Genomic DNA, 15,602 nt, shown 5'->3' on the forward strand with positions numbered 1-15,602 from the left:
GAGTTATACAACTTTCAAATAAAGTCAACCACTGCTTTATATAATGTGCATCTGTGTAAAACAGTATTCTATAACAGCGATCACGGAAGTTAACATCTTTTTGGCGACAAGCAATAATGTTGTAGAAAAAACTTAAAAACTATCTTGTATCTCGGGTGTACATTGTCCAGGGTAATCATGGAACTTAGGCTGGAAATCCATGGTATAACATGGAATTCCATGGTAATCCCTGGAATTTGAAACAGTTTCCAGGGTTTTCCAGGGTTTTGTTCTAGAAATGTCCATGAAACGTGGACTTTTTTTCCAAGCATTTTCCAGCCTTGGATGGAAAAGCATGGAAAAGGAATGGAAAACGCTGGATTTAGGCTGGATAACCCTGGAAAATATTTCCAGATAGCATGGAAAGTAGAACATAGAATTTTTTAAGCATGGAAAAGACTCTAACATTTTCAGCTAACTCTGGAAAAAACTTAGACTTTATAAGAGGAGAAAATAACTTATAAAAATGCAACACATTTTATTCAAAGTAAATCAGAGTTCAACAATTTACACAACATATGAATAAAACATAAAACAATGTGCATAGTTTGGGCAGAAATAGTAGTAGTTATAGTAGTAGTAGTAGTAGTAGAAGTAGTAATGCTGGTGCTGGCAGTAGAATATGTTGTAGGAGTAGAAGTAAAAGTGGTTGTTGTATAAGTTGTACAAGCAGTTAAACTACTGATAATTATACTATTGGTGCAAATTTAAGTGACAGTAGCAGTTACTATTGTGTTGTTGTTTTAGCATTTACAGGAATAGTAGCAGTAATGGTAGCAATAGTAGTATAAATAATAATAACAATACTAGTAGCAGCAGTAGAAGTAGTAGTTAAGGAAGTAGCATTAGCAGCAGCAGCAGTAGTAGTAGTAGAAGTAGCAGCAGCAGCAGTAGTAGCAGTAGCAGCATCAGTAGTAGTAGCAGTAGTAGTAGCAGTAGTAGTTGAAGTACTAGTAGTAGTAGTAGTAGTAGTAGTAGTAGTAGTAGTAGTAGTAGTAGTAGTAGTAGTAGTAGTAGTAGAAGTAGAAGTAGCAGCAGTAGTAGTGGTAGAAGTAGTAGTAGTAGTAACAGCAACAGCAGCAGCAGTAGTAGTAGTAGTCGCTGCAGCAGGAGTTGTAATAGTAGCAGCAGCAGCAGTAGCAGTAGTAGTAGTAGCAGCAGCAGCAGCAGCAGGAGTAGTAGCAGCAGCAGCAGTAGCAGCAGCAGTAGCAGTAGTAGTAGTAGTTGAAGCAGTAGTAGTAGTTGAAGTAGTAGTAGTAGTAGTAGTAGTAGCAGTAGTAGCAGCAGTAGTAGTAGTAGTAGTAGTAGTAGTAGTAGTAGTAGTAGTAGTAGAAGTAGAAGTAGCAGTAGTAGTAGTAGTAGTAGTAGCAGTAGTAGTAGTAGTAGTAGTAGTAGTAGGTAGTTGTTGTTGTTGTTGTGGCTGTTGTAATAGTAGTAGTAGTTTTGCAGAAGTAGTAGTAGTAGTAGTAGTACTAGTAGTAGAAGTAATAGTAGTAACTTTCAAAGCAATGTCTACAAGTTTAAATTCCTTAACCCTGTTCAAGGTGCATACACACTTAATATTTAACTACAGTCCAGGTTTGCAATTAACAAACTATCTGAAAAGCCTGTGTGTGAGTCAGATGTGTCTGCGGCTAATCTATTGGTTATAAAATATCACAGCCTTTTCTGATTGGCTGAGTTCAAATACAGAAAGTTTACCTGTTAGATTGAATTTCTGGAGAAGGCGTATTGAAGAAAAAATGCAGCTTAAACTTGTTGTTAAAATGAAGTTAATGTAATTTCACAAACAGTAGAGTTAATGAGTTTTTCCATTAACAAGAATTTCTTAAAATAATAATGTATGGATATCATTTGGAAAGTGACATGAAATGTTGTTAAAAAGTGATGCATACAAGTGTTTCAGAAGTCTGTCTAGGAATAGAACAACAACTGAAGGTTTGTCTTTTCATTATTTTTAAATATTCCTTTAAATTTATTCTTCTTATGTCATCATTGTAGACCTTTTTTATGTGACATTTTAGGTAAAAGTATGGCAAATATAGAAGTTTAAAAGCAGCTGTCACACACATTTTCACTAAGTGCAGTTTGCAGCTTGATAAAGGAAGTCCTATGTGGAGATATTAATAAGCTTGAATGTAGTATCGGAAGTTTATAATGCATGGCTAGGGAACTGAGGCTAAGGGAGTTATGTGCTGTGCATGATAAGAACTCAATGCTCATTAATGCTGTTAATGTTTATAAATAAATTAATTAAACCAATAGCATTGTTTTTTAGGTTTCACTGTGCATTTTCATACCAATAGAATTACACATCTTTCTAATTATAGCAATAATAAATTTGTACTAATCATACCAACAAATTTTGTTATGCTATGCTTTGTGATGTATTAACTTCATTGTAAGTTATTATTAAAAGACCATTTTACTAAATATTTAAAACAATACTTGAATTCTTTTCTATATACATTTTCATTATGTGCTTTAACTGTAGCTGACCAGTTGATGGAAGATACTGCAGAGTTTGGCAGGGAAATAACCCAAGACAGCAAAGCGGCTCTTTTGGCGCATTTACCAAGAGGACTAACATGGCCACAAATTCATGGTAAATATTGTTATGCCCCGGGCTCATATAAGTAATTTAGTGTTAACCACCTGAAAGTATTTGTCTTTTTGGTATCCAATATTTTGGTCTAGTTTCAATTACAGGTTATTTTTATATGAATTAGCAAATTAGCATAACTTTCATATAGCAATATCTGAATATAAAATTCCTATATATGTTTGAGTTTCCAGAAACATGCTAGTGTACCCCGTTTTGGGGCATTTAAGAAAACAACAATATAAATTTCAAAATAAAAGAGAGTCATTATAAAAATATAAGTTAAATCACCAATTTATTCACTTTAAAGTCTCAGTTTTCCTGTTTGCAAGTAGATTAAAGCCCGCTTGCAAACTACTTAGGATCGTAAATGTTCGCTCGAATACAAAAAGCCAGATGTACAGAATTGAGCAGTGATATGAAATATCTAAAATAGATAAAAATATGAATGAGCATTAAAGTATAGATATTCAATCATATGATTGCTGCACATTTACTTTTACAGATGAATGTAAAAAACTTATGACTTTCTTGTAATATTGTTTGCTTTGTTTTTCTTTCAGAGATCATGCAGGAGCCCTACAGTATAACAGCAGTACAAGTTCTATAAAAGATCCACGACCTACTGAAGCCCAGCTAATTAACAAAAAAGTTTTTAAAAACTGTAATTTTATCCCACCTGGGTACTTATAATTTACTAAGCTGCCTACACAAGTTTTAGATTTGCAATTATATTTTAAATTGTCACTTGGAAAGTAATACATGTACATCTATTATGTTCTGAATTTCTTTGAACAATAAAATTATATAAAAGTATTTTAATGAAATTAAGCACCTAAATTGCATTAAAGTGAAAGTAGCTGAGAACAAGATGTGTTTGTGAAACACAATGTCCCCCTATATGACGTTTGACCTTGAAGGATGACCTTGACCTTGACCCTTCACTACTCAAAATGTGCAGCTCCATGAGATACACATGCATGTCAAATATAAAATTGCTAGCTTCAATATTGCAGAAGTTGCATTACATGAGCAATTTTGACCCATATATTTGACTTGGAAGGATGACCTTGACCTTGACCTTTCACCACTCAAAATGTGCAGCTCCATAAGTTACACATGCATGCCAAATATCAAGTTGCTATCTTCAATATTGCAAAAGTTTTCATAAAATTAGCGATTTGGGCCACATATATTTGACCTCTGACCTTGAAGGATGACCTTGACCTTTCACCACTCAAAATGTGCAGCTCTATAAGTTACACATGCATGCCAAATATCAAGTTGCTATCTTTAATATTGCAAAAGTATTCATAAAATAAGCGATTTGGGCCACATATATTTGACCTCTGACCTTGAAGTATGACCTTGACCTTTCACCACTCAAAATGTGCAGCTCCATGAGATACACATGCAAGCCAAATATCAAGTTGCTATCTTCAATATTGCAAAAGTATTCATAAAATGAGCGATTTTGGCCACATATATTTGACCTCTGACCTTGAAGGATGACCTTGACCTTTCACCACTCAAAATGTGCAGCTCCATGAGATACACATGCATGCCAAATATCAAGTTGCTATCTTCAATATAGCAAAAGTTATTTCAAAATGTTAAAGTTGGTGCAAACCAACCAACCAACCAACAGACCAACCAACCAACAGACTAACCAACAGACAGGGCAAAAACAATATGTCCCCCACTACTATAGTGGGGGACATAAAAATATTATCCTTGTGCTCATGTTCAGCTACATATATTGTGACATACATGAAGCAGCTAAAAATAACTTAAATTTTTCATTTTGTTTCTTGTATATCGTTTGTACAGGGTTCGTGAATTGTTACTGTATATTACTTGACTTGCTTGTATTTTGTTACTTTGAATACATGTTGTGAAGGTTGCATTATACTTTTTAACTTTTAAAGGAGCGCTTGTTCTGTTATGTAAGGGCCTGATTTATGATTATGGACCTAGAGGCTTTGTAAGCATGTATTAAACAACACTTGTTTGATCTGAATAATTTGTTAAATAAATGTAACACAATTTGTAATCTGATGTTATATTTTGATGAATTGTGAACAAAATAATACATCGAAGAAACTAAGGCATTATGTTGATTTTTTGTTTTGTTTTAATCTAACCTTAAATTATGATTTACTTAAGCTGTGAGTATTGTATTCATTTAATACATGAATATTGTTTTTAGACCAGAAATTTCTTTTTCTATTCAGTGACCATGGTAAACGCTGGACAATTTTCCATGTTATACCAGGCATCCATGGAATATTGAACATGGAAAAACCCTGGAACATTTTCCAGGGTTTTCCAGCCAGCATGGAAAAAATACCGTCCGAATACTCCATGTAATCTGGAAAACCCTGGAAATAAATCCATGGTTTTCCATGGTTTTCCAGATTACATGGAGTATTCGGACGGTATTTTTTCCATGCTGGCTGGAAAACCCTGGAAATTGTTCCATGGTAATTATTCCAGGGAGCCTGGAAAACCATGGAAACTATTCCAGGCTATTTCCACATACCATGGACAATTTTCCACCCTTTTTTTAAAATATTGACGCTGGAAAAGGCTGGAAATTAGTCCGAATACTCCAGCCTCATATTTTCCATGGATTTCCATGGAAAACCCTGGACAAAGTACACCCGGGATTCAAGGAAAACCTTTTGAAAACTTAGGTTCGATATTGTCACAAATGTTTGGTACAAACTAAGTGAGATAGGGTATAGACAATTCAGTATAAATAACTTCTATAAGTGAAGACCCATGCCGGCGACATCCAAAATTCGGTAATTTTCGCATATTCTGAGGCATACTGCGACATGATTTTGTGTTTTAGCATCGTAAAACGGCTTACATATGAGGTTTACCATATGACATATGCATAAAAATACATACACCTTTTGTTTTAATGTGTAATTCAGAGAATGAAAACGGCGACATGCAAAAATGCAAATGGCACCGAAAAACGAGAACCACTGTTTAACATTGTGAATATATAAGACAATCCTAATGAGACAGAAACCTTACAGAAATGACTGGCAGTATTAATTTTTTCAAAGTATAAAAACATATTGCTCAGCTTTAGGTCTGTTTACGCATCATGTTAACATACATATGTTGTTCCAATACAAGTAGATAATGAATCGGATTTTCACATATTTAGTTATATGGTTATAGATTTGAACTATTCTGTATAGAAACACTAGGTTATTCTGAATATCATTGCTAAGTTGAAAAATATTCAGTCGGGATTGCTTTTATTTACACAATGATGTACTAAATTTTATTCCTTCTTGTAAGCACTTCAGGAAAGTTGTGTAAACAATAAAATAATAAGATATGTTTCATAAGTTTATATGCAAGAACTAAAATTCTCAACAGCAGCATGGTTATGGGATCTTAAATCTTTTCTTGATTAACGTTTGAATTTTTCTTCTTCTGTTTTCTAAGCTCTCTTCAGCTTTAAGTGCCCAAGGTGAGTTATTGTGATCACCTTATGTTCAGGATCAAGGTCGTATGTAAAATATTAAAAAGTTTATTAAGACTGATAGTTTGTTATTCATGATGCTTCTTTAAGATAAATTACGATAAATGAAGATGATGGGGACACAGCTTTTAACCCTTCATCACTTAGATATGTATTTTAACGCATTTGTAGGCCATTAGAAAATCAAATTTAATTAAAGAACTTCCTTACTAGATGCAAGTTTTAAAGACTTCATTTCCAACCTTTAGATACTGATGAGCAGCAAACAGCATAAAACCTGAACAGACTGCGAGTTACTCGCAGGCTGTTCTGGTTTTATGCTGTTTGCACAAAGCCATTTTCAATTTACATCTGAAAGGTCAAGGGTTAATATGTAAAACATGTAACCCTCACGACAGAGGTCAAGGTTATGTTAGGCTACAAAACAGCTTGTCCAGGCTTTAACTGTTTTATTCCTCATTTAAATTTAAGACAACTTATGAAATCTGACTACATGAAGAGACTCATATCATGCAGTGCCACCTGTATTTATATCTTCAAAGGTATATATTAAGGGGTCAAAAGACAAATTTTTCCTTAATTAGCAGCTTGTGTTTGACCTTAGTCGAGTTGAGAGACAAAAGTGGAATATGATGGCTTCCTCGTCCAATAGACATATATCATGTTTATTTTGGTCTGTCCTGTTGTTTTTACTAAATTTGTACCATCTATCAGGTCAAGTATTCAACCATTAATGTTCGTGAACTCAGGGGGCACCTGAGGGCAACTATGACCTTCTTGGTTTTAAATACTTTTAAAATTTACTAATGACAATAGATTTGTATGTTTTCTAAGGAGAGATAACATACATGTTTGCTAATAGTTTCTCGAGTCAACCTGTGACATCTTATTTACTATCAAAATTGCATTTATAATTTATTTATTTAATTAATGCCAAAATAAGTCTTGCTTGACAAATATTTGTATTCATTAGAGTTAAATTTGCATATCAATTGTTCAGAAAATATAAGTGAGGAAAAATATTGAGGGCCCGAAATTCTGAGAATCCTTAATACTTTGATAAATTATTCTTAAACTTTGATTTTGGGTTTCAAGAATGCCATGACAAAATGATCTACGCAAAGAAAGAAAAGAAAGTCATTGTGTAAGAAGAGAATGTGAATGGTGTACCACAGCTGTCGCACCTTAAAAAGATTCTGTCACATTTGTGTTAACTTTTTACTCTTTAGGAGTTGCAATTTATATTTTTATTATGCCCCTGGATCAAATGATCGGGGGCATATTGTTTTTGGCCTGTCTGTCTGTCACTCTGTCATTCTGTCCCAAAACTTTAACTTTGGTTAAAGTTGTGCGATAACTTTTGCAATATTGAAGATAACAACTTGATATTTGGCATGCATGTGTATCTCATGGAGCTGCACATTTTGAGTGGTGAAAGGTCAAGGTCAATATCATCCTTCACGGTCAAAGGTCAAATATATGTCTTCAAAGCGGCGCAATAGGGGGCATTGTGTTTCTGACAAACACATCTCTTGTTTACTTTATAACTTTCTTGTCATTTGTTGATGCTGTAAAAGAAAAGAAATTCTGTTATTTCTCTTGAGAGCAATAAAATAGAGTTCACAACTAACAACAAATATCATATGCAATAACATTGAGTTTGCTTAACTACATTCATTTTATGAAAAGGTTTATTGCCTGACAAGGAATAATAAAGTTTCTTTAGTTATTTTACAGCCATATTAACCAGCGTTAAGGATTCCTGCTATTTTGATGTTTACTACGGAAATAACACTCCTTCATACCCAGATTGTACCATGATTTTCCCTGGCCTACCATGATTGTTCATGATTATATATCCATATAATACCATAAAATACCATGTTTTCTTAAATGCACCACAGTTTTCCATTGCCAACTCACCAAATATTGTATTATTTGGATAAATAGTAAGACAAAAACCATTATGTAATAACTAAAGGTGTGTATGTTAGATATTTTATGAGTATGGATGGCAACAAATAGCAAAATGATTATTTGAATATTTGGTTATTTAAGTAATAAAGTATTAAATTTGTTACATTATCATTCGATATTCAATATATGTGAAGAAGATCGAAAACAATATAATATTTTATTATGAAAAAAGCTGTTAAAAGCATTTTGAGAAACCATGCAAAGTTGTACATGTATGTGCTTGATAATTGACCATGGTTGACTCTTTCACATAAACACAACAGTAGGGTGAAAGATCAATTTTTATGCTCCCCAAAAATTTATTTTGGGGGGAGCATATAAACCATCCATCATTTTATTTTGTCCAAAGTTATGCCCCTCAAGACCTTTCCTTTTATCTGAATATATAGTGCAATATTGTGACAAAAAAAACCTTTGGGGAGCATCACCCGTCTCCGTGAAACATATTCAGTGTACTTGAGATCCATAGGCACCATGGAGTGTTGATAGTAGATCTAATAATTAAAATTTATGCCCATATTACACTTATATAAAACATGATCACAAACAAATACAGAAAGAGGTAGTCAGATAGCTAAAAAAAGTATTAAAATTGTTTTTATAACTGAAATATTTCAATATTCATTGCGATCCCAAGTTTTGACTATTCTTAAATAAGTGGCCAGAAAATTAAAAAAACATGGCATATTCAATTTTGACAATATTTTATCATTGTCAACCATGTTTTCACATGGTAGGCAAAGATGTTGTGGCTATGCTCAATTTTTCCATGGGTAAATGTGCTGTTTGGTCTGGACCTTTGCTGGCCTAATATGGCATAAGACCCATTTTTGCATGATGCAGGTTGTTGGCTCTTCAGATGCACTTTTGTTGCATGATTTTTAACCACGAAAAATAAATGTGTTATCATTGTAAAAAAATATTAATAATTATTGACATGACTTTCTATTAGAGAGGGCACTGTAGCAAAATGATGTTAGCCATACCAAGTTGCATGCAATTTTGTATGTTGCATGACCCAATGTAGACAGTGTACCATGTGCGTATTTCAGCCCTACATCCTCACCAGACAGCCCTGACTCCCCGAAAGGCGCACTGTTGGAAGGGTTCCCACGATCGAAATCCTTCGTACATAATTCTACCCAGCCATTATCACAAACCGCCAGGCTGCCAAGACTAGGAGAGGCGACTGTGTCTGGCACTCCAACATCAATGAAGCATGAGAACGCCTTAATGAAACGCACAGATTCTGAGGGTTGTTTAGCGAAGCGAATCTTGCCGAAACAAGTCAGTAACATAGGGGGAGTAGGGAACTTGAGTCAGGATGAAGATAGCTTGTCTGGTACGGAATCCCTTGATAGTGAGGGAAAGAAAAAGGACAAAAAGAAAATGAAGTTTATTCCTAAATTTATGAGAAAGACTGACTAAAACTAGCTTATACGCATTAATAGAAATGAAATCTGAAAACATCGAGCTCATATAAATTCCAGATGTTTACGTTTTGCGAGTTTGTATCCATGCTTTTATATATGCATGATCTTAAGTTGTTTTAGTAATTATTGTAAATGTGAATGTTTGTTACATTTCTTAGTATCTGTTGCTCCGCAACATGCAATTAAATTTGAAACTGTATCTTATTGATCGATTGTTTTGACATTTTTGAAGATAAATCAAAGCAATTACATGATGTATTTTTGAGTATGGGTCTGATGGACTTGTTTTCAAGTGCATTTCAATTCATCCATACTGGCTGGACTCTGCTTTAAATGTTCGAGTATATGAGCCCAGCTCTGAAGAACAGTGGTAATCCCTGTACCTTAATTGTGGTGTCCCATAGTAGCCTGTGAAGTCTGAGCAGGCCAATTACGGACATAACTATCTCCTTTATGAAGCATCTTGTTTGAAGGAGGTCTTTTTCTAAATGTTATGATTGCACAGGCTTATCTGGGGCGACACTTGCTGTTTCATCAGAGCACGGCTCATATTTATTATATTATTGTATTGCCTTTACTGATGCTGTTGGCTTTCAATGAACACAGCATTTAGGCATGTTTAAAAGTTTCCATTATGCAAATATAACACATGCTGATATCTGTGATTTCTTTCCTCCTGTTTACAGAGCTGTCACTCAAACATAGGTTTTTGCATGATGTGTAGACAGCCACATTTTGTGCAATGCAGATAATATTTTATTAATTAAAACCAACTCCTCTCAACATACATTAACTTCATGAAATGTGAGTTTTATCTAAAAATATCTTGTTGGCTCACCTGACCATGTTGTGTTCATGGTGAGCTTTTGTGATCACCTCTAGTCTCTTGTCCATGGTCAACATTAGAAAATAGTGGTTCAGATTATTCACAGGGCCACAGTGAATGCCTGCCATACACTACCTGCTCAATGCAGTTCTGTACCTTTGGGTCTCAGGTGAGCGCGATAGGGCCTTTGGCCTTCTTGTTTTCAAATTTGTTTGTATTTTGCACAAGAAAATTACTTCCAAATAACACAATGGTGTTGAGATTATCTGAATTTAAGTGGGATAAGCTAATACTTATATTATTATCGCTGCAATTAAATTAAAAACATAAAGAGTGCTTTGCGCAATTTCCAGCCCTTGTTTTGATAGTGCCTTTTTAGCTCACCTGATTGCTCAGGTGAGCTTTTGTGACCGGTCTTTGTCCGTCCGTCCGTGCGTCCGTCTGTCCGTTAACATTTGCTCGTAAACACTTTAGAGGCCACATTTCTTGTCCGATCTTCATGAAACTTGGTCAGAAGCTTTGTCCCAATGAAATCTCGGCCGAGTTTGAAACTGGGTTGTGCCGGGTCAAAAACTAGGTCACTAGGTCAAAAAAAAGAAAAACCTTGTAAACACTGTAGAAGTCACATTTCATGCCCAATCTTCATGTAAATTTGTAAAAATGTTTCTCTTAATGATATCTTGGTTGAGTTCAAAAATGGTTCCGATCCGTTGAAAAACATGGCCGCCAGTGGGCGGGGCAGTTTTCCTTATTTGGCTATAGAGAAACCTTGTAAACACTCTTGAAGTCACAATTTTTGCCCAATCATCATGAAAGTTGGTCCGTTGAAAAACATGGTCGCCAGTGGGCGGGGCAGTTTTCCTTATTTGGCTATAGAGAAACCTTGTAAACACTCTTGAAGTCACAATTTTTGCCCAATCATCATGAAAGTTGGTCAAAACATTGGTTCAATTGATGTCTCGGACGAGTTCGAAAATGGTTGAGATCGGTGAAAAAACATGGCCGCCAGTGGGCGGGGCATTTTTCTCTATATGTATATAGTGGCAGTTTTCCCTATTTGGCTATAGTGAAACCTTGTAAACACTCTAGACGACACAATTTTTGCCCAATCATCATGAAAGTTGGTCAAAACATTGGTTTTATTGATATCTGGGACGAGTTTGAAAATGGTCCGGATCGGTGAAAAAACATGGCCGCCAGTGGGCGGGGCATTTTTCGCTATATGTATATTGTGAAAACATGTGAACACAGTAGAAGTCACATTTTTGGCTCAATTTTTATGAAATTTGCTCAGAACAATTGTTTCCTTGATATGAGAGTTTAGTTCAAAAATGGTTCCGGTCAGTTGAATAACATGGCTGCTGGAAGGGGGGGCAGTTTTCTCATTATGCCCCCCCCCCTTTCGAAGAAGAGGGGCCATATTGTTTTGCTCATGTCGGTCCGTTCGTCCACCAGATGGTTTCCAGATGATAACTCAAGAGGGCTTATGCCAAGGATCATGAAACTTCATAGCTACATTGATCATGACTAGCAGATGACTTCTATTGATTTTCAGGTCACTAGGTCAAAGGTCAAGGTCACGATGACCCGAAATAGTAAAATGGTTTCCGGATGATAACTCAAGAACTCTTATGCCTAGGATCATGAAATTTCATAGATACGTTGATCATGACTCGCAGATGACCCCTATTGATTTTCAGGTCACTAGGTCAAAGATCAAGGTCACGGTGACCCAAAGCAGTAAAATGGTTTCCGGATGATAACTCAAGAACGCTTATGCCTAGGATCATGAAACTTCATACATAGATTGATCATGACTTGCAGATAACCCCTATTGATTTTCAGGTCACTTGGTCAAAGGTCAAGGTCACGATGACCCGAAATAGTAAAATGGTTTCCGGATAATAACTCAAGAAAGCTAAGGCCTAGGATCATGAAACTTCATAGGTACATTGATCATGACTCGTAGATGACCCCTATTGATTTTCAGGTCACTAGGTCAAAGGTCAATGTCACGGTGACCCAAAATAGTTAAATGGTTTCCAGATGATAACTCAAGAACGAACATGCCTAGGATCATGAATTTTCATAGGTACATTGATCATGACTCAGATTGACCCCTATTGATTTTCAGGTCACTAGGTCAAAGGTCAAGGTCACGATGACCTGAAATAGTAAAATGGTTTCTGGATGATAACTCAAGAACGCTTATGCCTAGGATCATGAAACTTCATAGGTACAATGATCATGACTCGCAGATAACCCCTATTGATTTTCAGGTCACTAGGTCAAAGGTCAAGGTCACGGTGACCTGAAATAGTAAAATGGTTTCTAGATGATAACTCAAGAACGCTTATGCCTAGGTTCATGAAACTTCATAGGTATACTGATCATGACTCGCAGATAACCCTTATTGATTATCAGGTCACTAGGTCAAAGGTCAAGGTCACAGTGCCAAAAAACGTATTCACACAATGGCTGTCAAGGTCATGGTGACTCAGCTTAGAAAAATGGTTTCTGGATGATAACTCAAAAATGCTTACGCCTAGGATCATGAAACTTCATAGGTACATTGATCATGACTCGCAGATGAAATAATGATGAAACTTGACCAATAAGTTTGTCTGGACAATATCTAGGTCAAGTTTGACATTTGGTAAAGATTGAATGAACCGACTCCTCTCAGGTGAGCGAACTAGGGCCATCTTGGCCCTCTTGTTTAAATTCTGCTCAGACAATTTGTGTTGTGTAGACATTTTTCATTTGTGCAAAGTTTTAATATTAACTTAGTGTCACAACTTAGTTTTAGGAATTTGCTTTTTGTAATGTTCACATTTGTATTATTGAATCCGATTTAGACGCTCTGAAAAGTTTTACTGCCTTTGAACATTATATATTAACTAAACATATTACACATGTATTAGTTATTGATATTAAAATTCTAAGCAGACAGTTTCACAGTTGAGTCCATTTTTAAGTTGAATGTAAATTTTGTTATTCTGAGCCTGCTTTAAAAATAATTAAGAATGAAACAAGAGGTATAATTATTAAAAGGGCTTATTTTAATGTTAATATTGTTAGTGTGTGATTGTTTCATACACATGTGATTATGTTTTAGTGTCTACAGTTTCATGTGAGCATGTTTGGTTGCCATTTAATCAAATACCGATACTTACTTGTGCTTGCTGGCATAATATGACTTCAAATTATCAGCAATGATATTAATGAGTTTAAATTTCCATGTTACTCATACAGTAAAAGATTGATACTATCATGGGTCAGTTGTTACGTCCAAAACAACTCTGACTGTACACAATAAATGAGTAAATTGTATGAATATTAGGCGTCTTTGAGGATTCTGATTCCTGTGTACTCGGTATTTAAATATGTACAACTATGCATACATATTTAAAAAATAAATAAATAAGAACAACAATTGTGAAAAATGTTGATATTTTCATACTGCTTTAATAGTTAATTTGTTTTAGTCTTGTTGATATAGGAGTTGGAATGTTTGTATGCTTTTGTTTTCATATATGTTTTGTTATATTTGTTATTGCACAGTTACAAGTATATTTTTGTACAAGGACACCTCTTGGAGTCTTTTCCTTCAAAACCATAGCATTATATGAGCCTGGTTGTGGGAAAACTGGGCTTAATGCGCGTGCATAGTGTCATCCTTGATTAGCCTTTGCAGTCTGGGACGACACTTTCCGCTTGTGTGTGTTCAATTTTTCATTGAAGGAAGTCTCTTGTGCAGAAAGTGTTGTCCTAGATAAGCCTGTAAAGTCTGCAATGGCTTATCAGGGACGACACTTTCAGTCTAAACTGGATTTTTGTTTAGAAGAGATTTCCATAAATTCCATAAAAGCAGAAAGAGTCCCTGATTAACCTTTGCCTTTAGCCCAGCTTTTTCATAACAAGGCTCATTTCATGGGTACCATTAAATTATTTCTATCATCCTGTTTGGGAATAAGTGTATGTAGGTCAGGGTGCAATTTAATGTATTTATTCCATTTGTCCCATGCTGTTAATATCATTATATTTTGTTGTCCTGTGCAGTGTCATGCTGTCACAGCTTTGTAAAATGTCGAAAATATGTATCTGTCATACAATCATAAAATGCATATTTTGGTTGTTTCATCAAAAGTAAACTCAATAATATTTGTATACAGAGTTCTGATAGTACATGTACCATGTTCCCGGTGTATCAGTCATGTCAGACTTGCAATGAGCTGCTTTTTTTTGCATTTAAACAACCATGATTGTAAACTTGTTGTGATTCCTATGTGATTCTATTGTGAATTTAAACTACTTTTTGCCTTGGGATTTAGGTAATTATACAAAGATAAATCTATTATTTGTTTTACAAATTCAGACAAAATCATAATAATATAATTGTTGACCTATATGTTCATACATTCCACTTACAAATTGTGTAATAAAATCAAACCCAATATGAACTTTATTTAATTTAGTAAAATTTCATATTCTATATAATTGTTCAATATAAACGAATATTTGGAAGTGATGACTGTTGCTTCTTTTGTAATTGCATTTGTTGCATTTATAATAAGTATTGTTAAATTGGGTTGTTTTTAATTTAGCTTCACTTGTCAATTAAATCAAACAGGATATTTGTTAATCTTTTTTTTGTTTTCAGACTTAATATTTCAGCGCATATTTGATACAATTCTTGAATCGCCATATAACTCTTGGATTACAAGTGAGCTTCGCTCTGGGATAATGGGGTTTAATGCATGTGTACAGTGTCGTACCAGATAAGCCTGTGCAGTTTGAACAGACTAATCAGGGAGGACGCTTTCCTCTTTTATTGTGTTTTTGTTTGTTTGAAGGAAATTATTTCCTCTTATCGATAACTAGATGATGCCCAACGTGTTGTGCCTGATTAGCCTGTGCAGACTGCACGGGCTAATCTGTGATGACACTTGACACACACACATTAATTCCCCATTTCCCACAGTGTGACTCCATTATTTTGTTGTTGAATCATGAGCATGTCAGACTGAATGGAAGCATGAAAAGCTGTGTGTATTTGTCTTCATGTTCATGTTAATTAATCATCCTACTACTGTGATGAGTCAAACAAATTGAACACATTCATGTTTACATTGTTTTTGTAATGCATACTTCATAGTGATTTAATAAAAATCTTTATGGAAATGTTTGTGCATGTGAGTTATGTTGTTAATTACA

At 34.9% G+C, this 15,602-nt stretch overlaps 1 protein-coding gene and 1 long non-coding RNA gene across 13 annotated transcripts in view; both read left to right on the forward strand.

Moving 5' to 3' along the window:
• LOC127842628 (stromal interaction molecule 2-like) overlaps positions 1 to 15,602 on the forward strand; it is a 122,441-nt gene that overhangs the window by 97,629 nt on the left and 9,210 nt on the right. For 4 of the 12 annotated variants that reach the window (XM_052372234.1, XM_052372235.1, XM_052372236.1 and 1 more), the window contains one exon: positions 9,179 to 15,573. The exons of 3 other annotated variants lie outside the window; for them this stretch is intronic. In XM_052372234.1, the coding sequence (XP_052228194.1) occupies positions 9,179 to 9,554 (376 nt within the window). In that variant the 3' untranslated portion in view covers positions 9,555 to 15,573. Of the gene's footprint in view, positions 1 to 6,112; positions 6,138 to 9,178; positions 15,574 to 15,602 lie in introns of those variants that run through there. 5 more of the 12 variants (XR_008031799.1, XR_008031801.1, XR_008031800.1 and 2 more) reach the window with 5 other exon arrangements.
• LOC127842648 (uncharacterized) lies at positions 1,589 to 4,748 on the forward strand. The gene is made up of 3 exons (XR_008031803.1): positions 1,589 to 1,977; positions 2,534 to 2,644; positions 3,205 to 4,748. It is a non-coding gene; the product is annotated as an uncharacterized LOC127842648 (long non-coding RNA).

Source organism: Dreissena polymorpha, chromosome 8 (genome assembly GCF_020536995.1).
Source record: "Dreissena polymorpha isolate Duluth1 chromosome 8, UMN_Dpol_1.0, whole genome shotgun sequence".
Lineage (NCBI taxonomy): Eukaryota > Metazoa > Mollusca > Bivalvia > Myida > Dreissenidae > Dreissena > Dreissena polymorpha.